Raw genomic sequence first — 15088 nt, 5'->3', positions numbered from 1 at the left:
CTATAGAGAATAAATGAGCTTCATATAAAAAGCCACCATTAGTCAACATTATTAAGAAGCTAGCCAGTTCAGATTTGTTTTCATTTTAATGAAACGCATTAATGCTGATGTGCTAGAAGTTGCCAGTTTATTAGTGCCACTTGTAAAGTCTATCGCAAACCAAGAAAATGGGCCAAAAAAACAAAATCTTAATGGCTGTAGTTTGTGGCAGTATTGAACTGCGTCATATTGAATGAAATAATCTTTTGTCCTCATTTACATACAAACTGACATTTCAGTGAGGAAATCCACATTCTCCAAATGTGGCTACACAATTAATTATATTGCTCAAAGATCAAAGAATTGGGTTTTAATCCTGCTATTGCTTCTCTTCCCTCTCCTTCCAGAAAGTTCCTCAGTACACACTGATCATCCAGGCCACTGACATGGAGGGCAACCCCATGTACGGCCTCTCCAACACAGCCACTGCTGTCATCAGAGTCACTGACGTTAATGACAATCCACCAGAGTTTACTGCTGAGACGGTAAGAAACAAACTCATATCTGAAACATCAACACAGTAATCTTAGCAAAAGGGAAAGCATCCCAAGGACCCCTATTTCACCCCAAATATGCACTCACCCGCCAGTTCTGGTCACTTAACTAGTTCTGCTTGACCAGCATTTTCCGAAGCCATACAAATATGCAAGTAGCCAGTCATGCGTAAAGTGTTATATCCCCCTCCAAATGTTGACACATGAAACTACTGGAATGTCTGCCCGAGTGAAAGAGGTACTTACTGTGCCCGCGAATCACTGAAATTTGTGATGCTGCTGTTGTGCTACCAGGGGAGGACAGGGAATGAGATGACCATGATGACATGACAAGTTACCTTAGATGCCTATTTACCCAAGATTGGTCCTGCTGTGCTGTGTGAGGCAGTAGGAGTATTTTCTGCTGCCACAGCAGTATCACTAACAGCTCACTGTTCTGTATGTTCATGGTTTATTCATGCAGTTTTTCGGCGAGGTGCCTGAAAACCGAGTAAATGTCATTGTGGCTAACCTGACGGTGACTGACAAGGACCAGCCCAACACACCGGCCTGGAACGCTGTCTACAAAATCACCGGGGGCGACCCCACTGGCAGGTTTTCTGTGCCCACTGATCCTACCACTAACGAGGGCCTGGTAACAGTCGTCAAGGTAAGGCCTTCTCTTCAAACTCCACCCATGTAATCCCTTGGAGATGCATAGTAAATGTATGGTTGCTGTACTGAGAGGTTTAGGGGTGGTTTTCTCATCATTAATAACTGGCAGTTAGAATATTTGTTATGTTGCCCCCTGGTAATGATGAGAGCAAGTTAATAATACAACTGTCCAGTTCAGTCGTTGGAAGAATAGAAGCATTTTGCAACTCACAGGAAAACCAGTACTGATAAAATTGAAGGTCACTGCAGGTGATTTGACACATACATTACAATTATTATTTTTATTTTTACATTTGTCTGACTGATTAGTATGGTGTAAGTGCTACTAGCAAATTCTCAGTTTGGATTATGACCAAACATGTAATGTGATTGTAATGTAATGTGTAATGTGATTCCCATTTGTTTACTTCATTCGTCCTGCATTCTGATGTGTGATCCACTCTCCCTTACTGTTTTCCAGCCTATTGACTATGAAATCAGTAGGACGTATGTGCTGACAGTGGAAGCGAGGAACGAGGTTCCCCTGGCCAGAGGCATCCACTCTCCTCGCCAGTCCACCGCCACCGTCTCCATCAGAGTGATAGATGTCAACGAGAGTCCCTACTTCGAGCCCAACCCCAAACTCATTAAACTGGAGGAGGGAATGATGCCTGAGTCAACACTGACCACCTTCACTGCACAGGACCCTGATCGCTTCATGCAGCAAAGCATCAGGTAAATTCATACAGTAAAAAGGAAAAAAGAAGGGAGGTTAAGTATACACCTTCAAAGAATCAAGTCCACTTCATAGCTTAATTTCCTAGAATGTCTGTTGTCCCTTAAACATCCAGCACAGATGTTTTTAAATCACGTTTTATCACACATTTTGCTGAAATAACTGGCAGCAGTGAAGATGCTGGTAGGTGTATCACTGACTATACAGTACTCTGTGTGAAACAGGAGTAACATGGTAGGTGAAGATGACTTTCTGCATCATTCCTGCTCAAATAACACTATTCAGCCAGCATCTTATTCGTGTTGAACAAGCCCTATTTCTTCCCCTGTTAATCATAAAAAGCCTTGCCTCACAGGTGCTTGGTCGTGGAAGAGTTGATCAGCCTGAAAACAGTCCATGTGAAATAAGATAGCTTTGTAATTCCTCGGTTTGTCCTACAAATTAGTCTGAGCTGCTGATAACAACAAGCCAGTTTGGTCTCCCCTGCGAGGCTGCTCTCAAAACGTAGAACTATTATGTAAAATGCATGACATCTGAAATATTTATTTTCTGTAAACAAATAAAAACAAAAGCAAAACTGTAAATTAAGACTAAATTCACCAGCAAGATTTCCTTCTGCAGAAACAAAATTGAACCATTTTAAAGTTTTTGACTACTTTAAAAAAAGCTCACCGATAACTTAAGTGAATACTTAGGATTATAAATCACCGTGTAAGCCTCTTTTTCTTTTCTCAGATACTCCAAACTCTCAGATCCAGCCAACTGGCTAAGGATTGACCCGAACACCGGTCGTATCACAACTATTGCCATTTTGGACCGAGAGTCGCCCTTTGTGAAGAACAGCTTGTACAATGCAACATTCATGGCTTCTGACAACGGTATGTAACCATTCAAGTGGTACTGCACTTGCCAAAAATATCTTATTGAGCTCCTGTGATGCACCGGCTACATGGTCTAGATGCTTTAGCCAGTGTGTTACACAAGCACTCTATTCCAGGCCATTATTGTTAGAGCATTCAGGAGGAGATAATGCTGCCTTTTCAAAAGAAAGCCGAGCGGATGTCTAATGTGGCCTACCTCTCAAAGGTCAATCTTCCACCTAGCATCACTTTGACTTCCACTGTGATGTTTTTTCACTTGAAGCCAGTCCACAAACGCACCATATCTGTTGAGAAAAAAATAAAAAATACAACCTCTCAGTTACAGCCACAAAGACATTCTCCATGCTTGAAGGTCAGCACTGTACCAGGCACTTGGCATGTCTGGAATGCTGACCACCTTAGTTGAAGGTTAATGTGTTAGCAATCCCAGAACCATCCGGCATGTGGATGTATTCACCTCTTCCCTGCACTGGCGGGATTTACCTCTGTTCAGGTTTACCCTGTTCTGTGGAGCATAGCTTAGGCCAATAGGCTTAAAAACTCTACCAATAAAGAGGTTTCTCAGCATTAATGGGTCAGGATTGGATGACTAGCTCCTTTGAGCGTGGCCTGAATGGTAAAAAAGCCTCTTAGCTGAGTGAATACATAGAGGAGCCTGAGAGGAGCGACAGTGGGCTCTGTTTGTCTGCTTTAGTATTCCCATCCCGTGTCCTTCGTCAGGAAGACGCTCTTCACACCCCCACACACACACACACACACACACACACACACACACACACACACACACACACACACACACCCCCACATGATGTTCTGATATCTCTGTCTTTCGGTCTACCCCCTCACTTGAGATTAGATTCCCAGATCAGTATGCAGTTTGGATAAGTCTTCTTCCATAGAGTAAATAACTGTTTAGAGTGTCATATTATAGCTTGATATCCAGAGAATAAACTCCATACTTTACTTTTTCTCTGTCGACTGCATAATGACTGCAAAATGAGAGCTGCCATTTCAATAGTATATATTCCCATCCATATGTACATTTTTAAAGAAATGACTTATTCCATAAATATGTATGTGCTGAGTGTGGGGTAATTTTATGGCCCATGCAGGTGTACCTCCAGCAAGTGGCACAGGTACTCTTCAGATCTACCTGCTGGATATCAACGACAACGCTCCCAAGGTGTTCCCTCAGGAGACAGAGATATGTGAAAAGCCAGAGCCAAATGCCATCAACATCACTGCGCTCGATGGAGACCTGAACCCCAATGCTGGGCCGTTTGCCTTTGAGTTAGCCCACCGGCCCGCTGATGTTAGGAGAAACTGGACCATCACAAGAGTCAGTGGTAAGAGACAGAAGACACTATTACATACAAATCTTCATTTGGTGTTGATTCAGCTGTTTGGCCTTCATTTTTATTTGTTACTGGAAAATGAAAGAACAGAATATGCAATATCCCTTTTCAGCATTTTTCAGTTAGTCTCATTTAATTATTAGAAAGGAAACTGTGGGATATGTAACAATATAAATATAACAATTAGCAGTCTGTTTAGTAATTAAAGCTTGAAACCTTGATCTGTGATCCTTCTGAACAACACTTTTTGAAAACGTGTAAATAGCACACTGCAGAAGGGTCAGGTAGAGCGGGGAGAGACAATAAAAAATGATATTAACATCACCATGCAGACATTAATTGTTTATGCTAATTTGAAATAAAAACATGAGTGGTAGGAACTCATTTGTTGTGTGTTTAGCTATTAGATAGTGTGAGTTGAAAAGCAGTGAATATATCTTAATAGGATAATGGCATTTGGATTATTGCAGCTGGGAATTTAGCCTAAGCAGCATTATCAAAAGGTATTCAGTAGATTTATAAGCTCCAAATCTAAATCCCAACCATGTTTTGGATTAGATATGCTGATGCAACTTCCAGGTAGGAATTTATGCTGCATATTTGTGGTAATAGGAGTGTAATCGTACTGTGAACACAGCCTATAAAAACGACTATTTGTAGTTTTGATTTAATCCCCTCTGTGTATAATTTTTTATACACACTGAGTAACTTAATCTCTTGTCTCACTACTGTGTCTACTAATGTGTTGGCTCTGACAAGGAGCCATCATGGTTCACTCACTCACGCTTTCGGTCTTTTGTCCTCTTCATCTGTCAGGTGACTATGCTCAGGTGAGCCTGAAGATTGGCTTCCTTGAAAGCGGTATCTATGAGCTCCCCATCATAATCACAGACTCAGGCAACCTGCCCATGTCCAACACCTCCTATCTGCGGATTAAAGTGTGCCAGTGCGACATCAATGGAGATTGCACTGACCAGCAACACATCATGGCTGCCGGTCTGGGCACTGGTGCCATCATCTCCATCCTCCTCTGCATCATCATCCTCCTCAGTGAGTGTCTGAGTGCCTCTCTCAAACCGCACATCACACGAACACACACAGGGATTATAAAGACAGCTAAACGTTATCCAAGATATATCTCTAGATTACTGTAGGATTACAAAAAAAATAGCCTTGATCAGGCCCCGATCCAAGCTCTAAAACATCGGATCAGATTACATTTGTCTGAAAACACGTTAAGTTATTATGTTTTGTAATATGAGATCCCTCTCTCTGTCTGTCCATCAGTTCTCGTGCTGATGTTTGTTGTGTGGATGAAGCGCCGCGATAAAGAGCGTCAGGCCAAACAGCTCCTCATCGACCCTGAAGACGATGTGAGAGACAACATTCTCAAGTATGACGAGGAAGGTGGAGGAGAGGAGGATCAGGTAAGAATGACGTGGCAAACACAGTGTGTAGACACTATTTTCTCAATCTGCTTCTTGTATTGTGTCCTATGTTACCACAGTTTCTGTTTTAAAGTTTTGTAAGTTATTTTAATTAGTTAATTTTGAGAAAAAAATTCAAGTCTGTGCTGCTTTGTCTGTGCTCATCTCCTTGGTTTGGACGCATACGTCTAAGCAACAAGATTTTTATATTTCGAAGTAACAGAAAATATTGTTTTGTTTTCAGCAGAGACATTTAGTACTGGTATAGAAAAATGTCAAACACCTAGCCCTACGTACCATGAAGCTGTGCAGTGTTTGCAGGGTGAGTGTGTGGTCTGTGTTAGGGAGAAACATTGAGGTCACATTCACAGTATGCAGCAGAGTAGCAGTTTCTGTATAACTGAAGCAGTGTAAGGACAAAGGGTACCACCTAGACTCTTTCTGCAAGCATACATGCACTTAAAATGCATTCTTTCTCGCGTTAGACCTGCTTATTATGCTGCTCAAAGATACACGTCGCACTCACAATGAGGAGTAAGACAATCCCTGGAACCCTTCTTCTTAAAAAAGGAGCTGTAAATCGAGATCAGAAATCAATAGGACAAACATTTTGATGCAATCGGTTCTGGAAATATTGGAACTGGTTGCTCAACTGGAACTGGTTCCCGCTTCACACAAACATGCACAATAGAAATGCAGTGCCACAGGCATCAATAAAGTCACATCTCTTTATCCCCCTGCACTGATCAGGCACACACAGACACAAACTCAATTGTCCTAATGACCCATTGTTAGCAGTAAGGGAATCATTTTATAAAAAAAGGCAATAATATACCAAATTGGTTATTTTCTTGCTGCTGGCTGAAGTGCTCCGGTGGCTTAGGTATAGCAGCAGATATGAGCAGGAGACCCCGGTCTGACCCAGCACAGTGCCAAATTAGCCTCGGAGACTTGCAATTGGTAAGCTGATGTTATTTGGAGATAAACATCTGCTGTGGCACAATAATGAAGCTCTGTCTAAGGTAACAATATGACTGGAAAGCCATTACACATCAGCTAGTGATTAGGCAGGAGAGAGTGGACCCACTTTTGTATTCACGTTCTCATTTTCACACACAAAATGGTCAAACTTGTGGACCAGAACATATTGAAAAGGAAACTTTTGGATGATATAACATCCCTCAAAGGCAAACAAACGGGTGCAGCAATTTATTGAGGGAAAACAAGCTTCCATTTTGAGTGGCGCCGAGGAGGGCAGGGTGCCAGGAGAAAATGGTCTTGTCTGCGGAATCGGGAGAGTCAGTGTTTGGTAAAAAATGGCCCTGACTTTCCCAGCGATGTGGTCTTTATAATGCCCACCTCTGTTCTCCCTATTGTGGAAATTGAAGTGTCAGACCATTGGGTGCTCTCAGAGTATATGATTTTAGTTGCTGCTGCCATTGCCCTGGCTTGTATTGGTTTGTGAAGCACTCATTTCAACAAAGGCAGACAGCTGATCAGGCTGCGTTTCCAGGACATGGAAAAAAAATAATGCAGAAATAATAGCAAATCAAGTTGTACACAGGTTCGCAGGTAAAAAAAATAAATAAAATGGGAGAAAGGAATGAGTCATCTGCTTCTTCAAATGACCTCAGAATGATTTGATGCACACTTTAGAGGCATGCTATGAAAAGTATTATGATTTGTTTTTCAGCCCTATGCAGTAAGTGAAACAAAAGAAATCAGACCTGTTTATGCAGATGGTATACAGTAAGGGCCTCATGTTTTTGTCACCAGAGACAAGACAAGTTTAACATGTAAGAGGAACTGTAACATCTCTAATATTATCTTCAACATTATAGAAAAGGAGGAAATTGATATGAAATGGGATCAGGGCGACATTGCCACAACTAAGGCAACCCGGTGAGAAACATTAATGGTCAGAAGTATAGGAATAGTTAGGCAATTGAGAAATAGACTTGTTTGCCTTCTTACCGAGGGTTAGAGGAGAAGATAGTTACAATTTTCATGTCTATACAGTAAATATGAAGCTTAACTTAGCATAAAGTCTAGAAAAAGGGGGAAACCGCTTTGTCCAAAAGTTAACAAAATCTGTTACGAGCACATCTGTTTCCAGTGATCTGCTGTTGGCTCCAGCCTTATATTGAAAGGACAGACATGGGAGCAGTAGAAAACTTCTTGTGTAAGTCTCTGCAAGAAAGCAAATTTCCCAAAATGTCCAGCAAAGACAACAAGCCAGCACTGTAGCCACATTATCTATACCAATTTATTTGGAGGTGAAGCCAAAAGTGAGCACACCCGAAATGTTGGAAATAATCCATCATTACACAGGAAACCTGCGTGTGCTCACAACTACGCTACGTACGAAAGGTCAGACTTGTACCTGAAAGTCCCTCTATAAACTGCAATGGATCCTGTGTGATCATCTGACAGCTCGTGTTTCTTCCCCCATTGGAATTATCTTTAGCGATGTTGCTGCTTTCCCAGATTCCAGAATTGAGTAAATGTGTGTACAATGTTATTATTACCAGTAGGAATGATGACTCAGCTTTGTCTCACGACAGGTTAAAGGGCAATTTTGGCGCAAAATGAACCTAGGGGTTAATAACACTTGTGTACCGAGTCGACCGTTCTCTGGGATACGTTTTCAAGCTAATCGAATGTGACCAGTTTTAGCGCAAAACGCTAATTAGCTTATAACGCTAGTTGTCGGGGCACGGGTAAAGTAAAAAGAAATTGCTATTTCTATACCACTAACAAGGCTCAAAATAGCACCACACTTCCATACAGGCAGGCGGCATCTTGGGAAATCAGTCACGAACGCCATGCTTGAGCTATGTTACTGGTTACACGGCGTTCGTCGTTAGACTGGTCACGACTGTTTCCCAAGATGGCGCCCTCATATATACGTGAACAGTACAGTCTTTATAAACTATCTTTTTAATAAACTGTCTGTATTGGTTTCTTTTTACTTTCCCCTTGCCCAGATGACTAGCGTTATAAGCTAATTAGCGGTTTGTGCTAAAACTGGTCACATTCAATTAGCATGAAAACAAATCCCAGAGAACGGTTGACTACCGAGTCAACCGTTCTCTGGGATTTGTTGACATGTTATTAACCCCCAGGTTCATTTTGCGCTGGATTTGTCCTTTAAGTGTGTAAGGTTTAGCCTTGTTCAGTCTCCCATGTTTGAATGTGGGTCATAAGGGGCCAAGGGGCAGCCATTTCTTTAGGCCAATGTCATTTGAGGAGTCAATTTCCCGAAGGGGGCTGGTTTGTCATTAGACCTTCCTGCTGACTTCAGCCATTATATGTCTCTGTTGCAATTCCTGTCATTGCCTCCTGACCCCTCCGGTGTGCCGGAGTCAAACAGGAGTCTGACTGAAAATGGACCAAAGATGATGGATGGCGATATTGCGCGATGTGTGATGACCATTGTTCTCCTTCAGCTAGCCTCGGGGTTTATTGTCATTCCCCATGAAATCAAATTACACATGGATAATCAATGTGTTTGTTTTAGATTTGAGATGATGCGTATTAGTGTGGAAATGAGTAGGTCTTTGTCAAGTGCCCGCATGCTTCGCTGTGTTTGTATATCTGGGTTGTTTGTGCATCATCACAGGGTTTATATTTATTCTCATGTTTATTTTTACATTGGAGCGTCTGCCGCCTTATTTTTTTTTTTTCCCCCTTTCTTCCTGGGAGTGTGCAAGTGTCTGTGTGTAGGTACATGTGCAACTGAGCAAAGACAATTTTGAAGGGGGATATTAGAGATGGATGGATTACCGAAAATCTTCTAAAGAGGGACAATCCATCATGCACGCTTATTAGGCACACACCCTGATTCTCAAATGGCATTTTTTTTCTATCATATCTGCTGTCACCGTGATACCATCCAGTCATTCAGCTCAGCTCTTCACCGCAGCCTCTCTCTCCTGACTCCTTTTCTCTCTTCACTCTTTCTCCTCCTTCTCCTCCGCCTGCCCATGACTTTGCACAAACTGCAAGCCATTCAAGTTGCCTTGGTAATGTTAATAGGATTAGCAATGGCTTACGCATATCCGCCATCCCGTGTCTGGGCATTGATTAGAGCAAAACAGTCGCCTGCACATCCTTCCTGCAGCACACCGCTCAAGTACAAACACTCTTGCAGCGTATGATGTGGTCCTCAGCGTGGACCCCCTCCGTACTGGCTCTTTTAATGTGTCGGATTGTCCCTGGGCTTGTGCTTCACAGACAAGACGATTTAAAGTTTCCCTTGTGTACTCTCAACTCTTCCTGCTGCATTCTAACTTTAAAATCTTCTCCTTTGCTCAGTTGAACTTCTTCTCCTCTGTGCAGCTCAATATGTGTTTACCTATTTAGATAATCACACGGCGTTTGGGGTCTTGTCACGCCGCTTAGATAACCCCCATCTGTCTGTGTGTTCCCCAGGATTACGACCTTAGTCAGCTCCAGCAGCCGGACACGATAGAGCCTGATGCCATCAAGCCAGTGGGAATCCGTCGTCTAGACGAGAGACCCCTCCACCCTGAGCCTCAGTACCCCATGAGGTCAGCAGCACCCCACCCTGGAGACATCGGAGACTTCATCAATGAGGTAATAGCACCATCCAGCATACAGAGTTATTGAAAACTCAGATTGTTTTGTTGTATGTGAAATCAAATCCCAGGAAAATAGCTGAAGTGAAAGGATTAGTGGTGTTGCAAAGCTTGAATTTCATTTTCAAGCTGAATGACTTTCTTATAATAAACTTGTGTCTAATAAACAAATTTGGTTTATATGACTCCGTATTAAGCAGTTGTGCACTGCCTGGTAGTGGGAGAAAAAAAATTGACTTAAAATTGAATCAATTATTATATGAATTGTTTTCATCTTTTCCCTTTTAGAAAGTAGAAACTTTTCTCATCACACATATCCACTCAGACACACATAAAGTACATGATGCTAACTCACTTAGATATAATTGTTTTTCACCTCACTTTCCACTAGAGATGTTCCGATACCAATACCAGTATCGGTATCGGCTCCGATACTGCCTAAAACACTGGTATCGGTATCGGGAAGTACTGGAGTGTATGCACCAATCCGGTACCATATAATAAAGCCCTAAAGAAAATCTACATTAAAGTAGTTTATTGATGTTCTTTTTCCGTTATAACTGACTGTCAAACTGGAGAATAAAAGAAAGTTCTACGGCATTCATTGTTTGTGTTTGTTCATGTTTCACAAAGAGTTTAACCTGAGCCAGACAGACAACAAAAATAGAAATCATATCACATCCATACAGGGATAGTAGTATACAGCTGTTAAAACATAATGAAATATATGACACTCTGGTATCGGATCGGTACTCGGTATCGGCCGATACGCAAGTTCAGGTATCGGAATCGGTATCGGGAAGCAAAAAAGTGGGATCGGGCCATCTCTACTTTCCACCAAAGTAGAGTTATAGATACGTCAGCATAGAAATAGGAGATGAGAAGCAATACATTGGCTTTCTGTCGGAGTGCACCGTTCAGAGTGCCCTTGTTTGCCTGAGGCCATCGTTGACTCCAGCATGAAGGGAGAATGTAAAATGAAAAGAGCAGTCATGTATTTTTCACAAGCTCCAACACGCACGCGTTTCACAGCATTACAAATGGAGTTCTCTCTTAGTTTTTGGATGGCGCCCATGTTTTTAGATTAGAACTTGCTCTTTCAGCTCTGCTCCCCGAACATCTATCTCTCCGATCCCTTTACCCAGGCACCACTCATTTTCATTCTCGGCGTGTGTCACGAATACACATAATACATCTGTCGTAACGGCCGATATGGAGTTGAAATTCAATATTTTGCACTGCTCAATAAGTTACAGTTTGACATTGCACACCAGCCTTGATCAGACTTATTTATTTTTTTTAATCAGACCTTTGAGACATTACAAGTCTGAGCATCCTGACCCAGAAAACGCTCACTGCAACCAGGCAATGTTGATCTGTTTTTAGACCCAGATTTGACTGTCGCTAAAGCTCAGTCATGGTAGCTCCAGCGCTCACATGGAGCTGGAATCTGACCTAACTGATAAGGGCTAGCCGCCAGAGGAGCAGGGAGACAGAGAGGGATGGGGGGTCTGATCTCCATCCTGCAATGTGCACACGCCCCAGGAGCTTGTGGCTCTTAATTAAATTCGATGGATCAAAAAAAAAATGTAGGTTTAGCATAAGGACTTTAACCTCAAAGTCGGACAAACAAAGGTCTATCAGTCAGCTCCTGGTCTGTTCCCACAAAGGAGGGGCGGACATTAGACACATCGGCACCAACTTGACATGACCTCTGTTGGCCACAGGTGGTCAAAGTGCCACAGAGGGAGACAAAGCTGAAGTGATTGCGTTTACAGTGCCGTGTTTCAGCCCAGGCAAGGTTGGTCTCTTAATAGAAATACCAGTGGGTTTTAATACACATCGCTCTTGTTATCTGTAGGACAGAGCGACTCTGGAAATTGAGGACAGTTCACCATTTCGCTGAGAATTCTGATTGTCTCCAGCACAGTGGATGACTCAGTTATTATAAAATTAGGCTGAGTTCTGTGATTGACTAACCTTATGAAACTGCCACTGGGTTTTTGGATGTAGATGGAGGGGGCTATAACCAGCAGAGCGATTATGGTTGTAATTGTAATGTAACGATCCATCTGTCATATTTCCCACCAAATTATCAGCACCACAGCCCTGAGCAAATACTTAACAAAAGCTAACAAGTGGAAAATAATCGCTAAGTGCCCAGGCACCTTAATTCAATCCATCTTTTTATTTGAGAGCATTTCAGCGCTATAATGGCAGCAGAGAGGAAACTATAAATCTTTGACAAGTTCCCAAAGAGCTGAGGTCTTGTTTTTTTTGTTACGCTGCTCCACTTCTGTTAATTCATTTATTATTTGTTGGGTTACCTCACTTGTGGCGGTAGAGGGAGAAACCAGGCTCAGATCCAAAGTCGTTCATGGCCAAAGCACATCGCAACTCCTAGATTAGCAATCCATCAAGTCTGAGTCCCGTTAGGGAATGGGGCTGGAAATCAATAACAATCCATAAGGACCTCTCATGACGCTATGACGAATTCTGGGAATGTTGCAGACAATCTTTAGAATAGACCCAACCCCACCAGTATCACAGGCCTCAAGACACAACGGAGAGGCGCATGCGTAGCACGCACACACACACACACGGCCACATACACACACACCTCATCCCTGGCCCCCAGTTGAGCTCACTGCTTACTGCTACGGTTTAGGCATGACTCAGATAAATATGGTATTAAAGATGTTGCTATCTAGATTAAAAGACAAAGTATCAGCGCTGGAGTTGTACTGCCGCTCTTAAAGAGAGAGGAAGGGGGCTTGCACAGGGGCCGGTGGGGGAAGGGGAGATGATTCCAGTCATCTGAGGATGCTGGACATGCTCAATCTTGGCTTTTGATCAAGCAGCAGATAATCCCACATCTCCGAAACATCAGGAGAGTCCCAACCCAAACACAGAGGAAACTCGCAGGAACACTAGAGCCCGATTAATCAGATTTCCTGAACAAGTGGAGGTAGAACCACTGACCGGTTTGAGGATAGATTAGTCTGTTTGTGTGCAGCAGTAGGGGGGGAGGGAGTTGCGTCGATGTGGCTCACTCCTTATTGCAGACAGTGTTGCTGTGCAGACGTGGCTTAATCTTCTCATCTAACCGCGGTTTTATTTCCTTCTGTACAGGGACTTAAGGCAGCAGACAACGACCCCACCGCTCCTCCCTACGACTCCCTGCTCGTGTTCGACTACGAGGGCAGCGGCTCCACAGCTGGCTCCCTAAGCTCCCTCAACTCCTCCAGCAGCGGGGGCGACCAGGACTACGATTACCTCAACGACTGGGGCCCTCGCTTTAGAAAACTGGCAGACATGTACGGTGGAAGTGATGACTAGGACACACAGCCGCTCCGTGAAAGATGAAAAAAGGATGAAAAAAAATAACACGAAGAAAAGGAAAGATTTCCTGTTGATGGACACGGACAGCTTCTGATATTCCCTAAGAGAGTGACGGAACTGTGACAGAAAAGAAACAAAAAATAAACACTGATTCTGAATTTTTTTCAAAAACAACCAACCTAGGCTTATTGTTGTAGTCTACGCATACATATGCTTGTTGAAAGCTTAGGCATAGGCTGTGGTCCAGTTATGGAGGTTGTGGGAGGGAACACTGGTGGACTGTCGCCACTTGGATTGTTGGTATTGAATGCGCTCAGTTACACTTGAATTTCACAGTACAGAAGCACTGGGATATAATGTGCCTTTTTGTACATTTTTTTGGATCTAAATGATTAGTTTTATGTTCAAGGCTTTAATGGTACTGACATTTGGAGTGATTTCAAACAAAGTATGTTACACTCTGGTATGCTTCTACATGCTTTTTTTCTTTGGTTACACAACGCTCCTGTTTGTTGAAGATTATTTAAACTACAAAGACGAAGAAAGGAGGAAGGATCATCTGTTAGCTTGGATGGAAAGAAAAACAATTAAGAACAGCACTGTACAGTATGCTAGACTTCTAGACTTTTTCACAAAAAATTAAAATTATGCAGCTGGTTGCAAATAAAGGGAGTTATGAATCATACATTTGTAGCAGATTTGTTTTTCTTTTTTTTCTGAAGTGATGTAGTATTTTACAAAAAAAAAAATGGTTTTGGTCTAATCTATGTACACTTCATTTGCCTTAGTCATCATCTGATATTTTCAACTTTACTTCACTGTAAAAAGATGTGTGTACATAATGTTTTTTTTTTTTCCTTTATCTTTTTCTTTTGATGTAGTATATGAAGAAGTGCAAAAAGTTCCAAACCTGTAAATGTATAATTTGGACTGCAAATTCAAGTTTTTTGCATGTTTTTATCTTTTCATGACAACAAAAACTAAAACTGTTGTTTCCCAAATTTATTTACAAAGTGAAAAAAATAAAAAATCTGGGTGACATTAAATGTGTAGAAGTTAAGAGAGTTTTTGTATAAAACGTGGGGAAAAACATTGATAAAAATGGAAAAGTAGTGATCTTGTCAGCACAACTGTTGAATTTGTACCAAAAAGGGGTGGGTGGGGTGGGGTGGGGTGGGATGACATGCTAGGCACTAATTACTGAATCAGCTTTAAGACTGGAAAATGTTTTGGACTTAAGCCTTGAGGATAACCATGTGTACTGGAAAACAAATGATCCATCTCTGACCCCAACCATCCAAATAAAATGCTAATTTTGGAGCTAAAAACTAAACTGCCTCTTTATTTATTTTGCTTTTACTCAAACTCAGCATTGTTGCAGAGGCGTAATTAGATTGCGATTTGTGCAACCTATCTCAAAGGACAACAGCTTTAAACAAAAATTAGTTCATTGTACAATGTTTTACCAGAGGGGAGAATAAATCATTTATACCCTTATTTAATTGTTTGCAAACATTGTACAAGCGAAAGGCTTTAGGACCTTAGAGTTCTTGATGATAAGTTGTGTAGCTTGCAGGCTA

General features: G+C 42.0%; 1 protein-coding gene across 1 annotated transcript in view; it reads left to right on the top strand.

Annotated features, from left to right (window-relative positions):
- cdh2 (cadherin 2, type 1, N-cadherin (neuronal)) overlaps nucleotides 1-14841 on the top strand; it is a 64706-nt gene extending 49865 nt beyond the window's left edge. Inside the window, exons 8-16 of the mRNA XM_028592412.1 lie at nucleotides 387-524; nucleotides 997-1182; nucleotides 1648-1901; nucleotides 2638-2780; nucleotides 3896-4129; nucleotides 4955-5188; nucleotides 5426-5565; nucleotides 10000-10164; nucleotides 13299-14841. Of these exons, the coding sequence (XP_028448213.1) occupies nucleotides 387-524; nucleotides 997-1182; nucleotides 1648-1901; nucleotides 2638-2780; nucleotides 3896-4129; nucleotides 4955-5188; nucleotides 5426-5565; nucleotides 10000-10164; nucleotides 13299-13505 (1701 nt within the window). The 3' untranslated portion in view covers nucleotides 13506-14841. The remainder of the gene's footprint in view (nucleotides 1-386; nucleotides 525-996; nucleotides 1183-1647; nucleotides 1902-2637; nucleotides 2781-3895; nucleotides 4130-4954; nucleotides 5189-5425; nucleotides 5566-9999; nucleotides 10165-13298) is intronic.
- The last annotated feature ends 247 nt before the right edge of the window (nucleotides 14842-15088 follow it).

Source organism: Perca flavescens, chromosome 12, assembly GCF_004354835.1.
Source record: "Perca flavescens isolate YP-PL-M2 chromosome 12, PFLA_1.0, whole genome shotgun sequence".
Classification (NCBI taxonomy): Eukaryota; Metazoa; Chordata; class Actinopteri; order Perciformes; family Percidae; genus Perca; species Perca flavescens.
The sequence above is the reverse complement of the archived record's forward strand: the minus strand, read 5'-3'. Positions and strand labels throughout refer to the sequence as shown.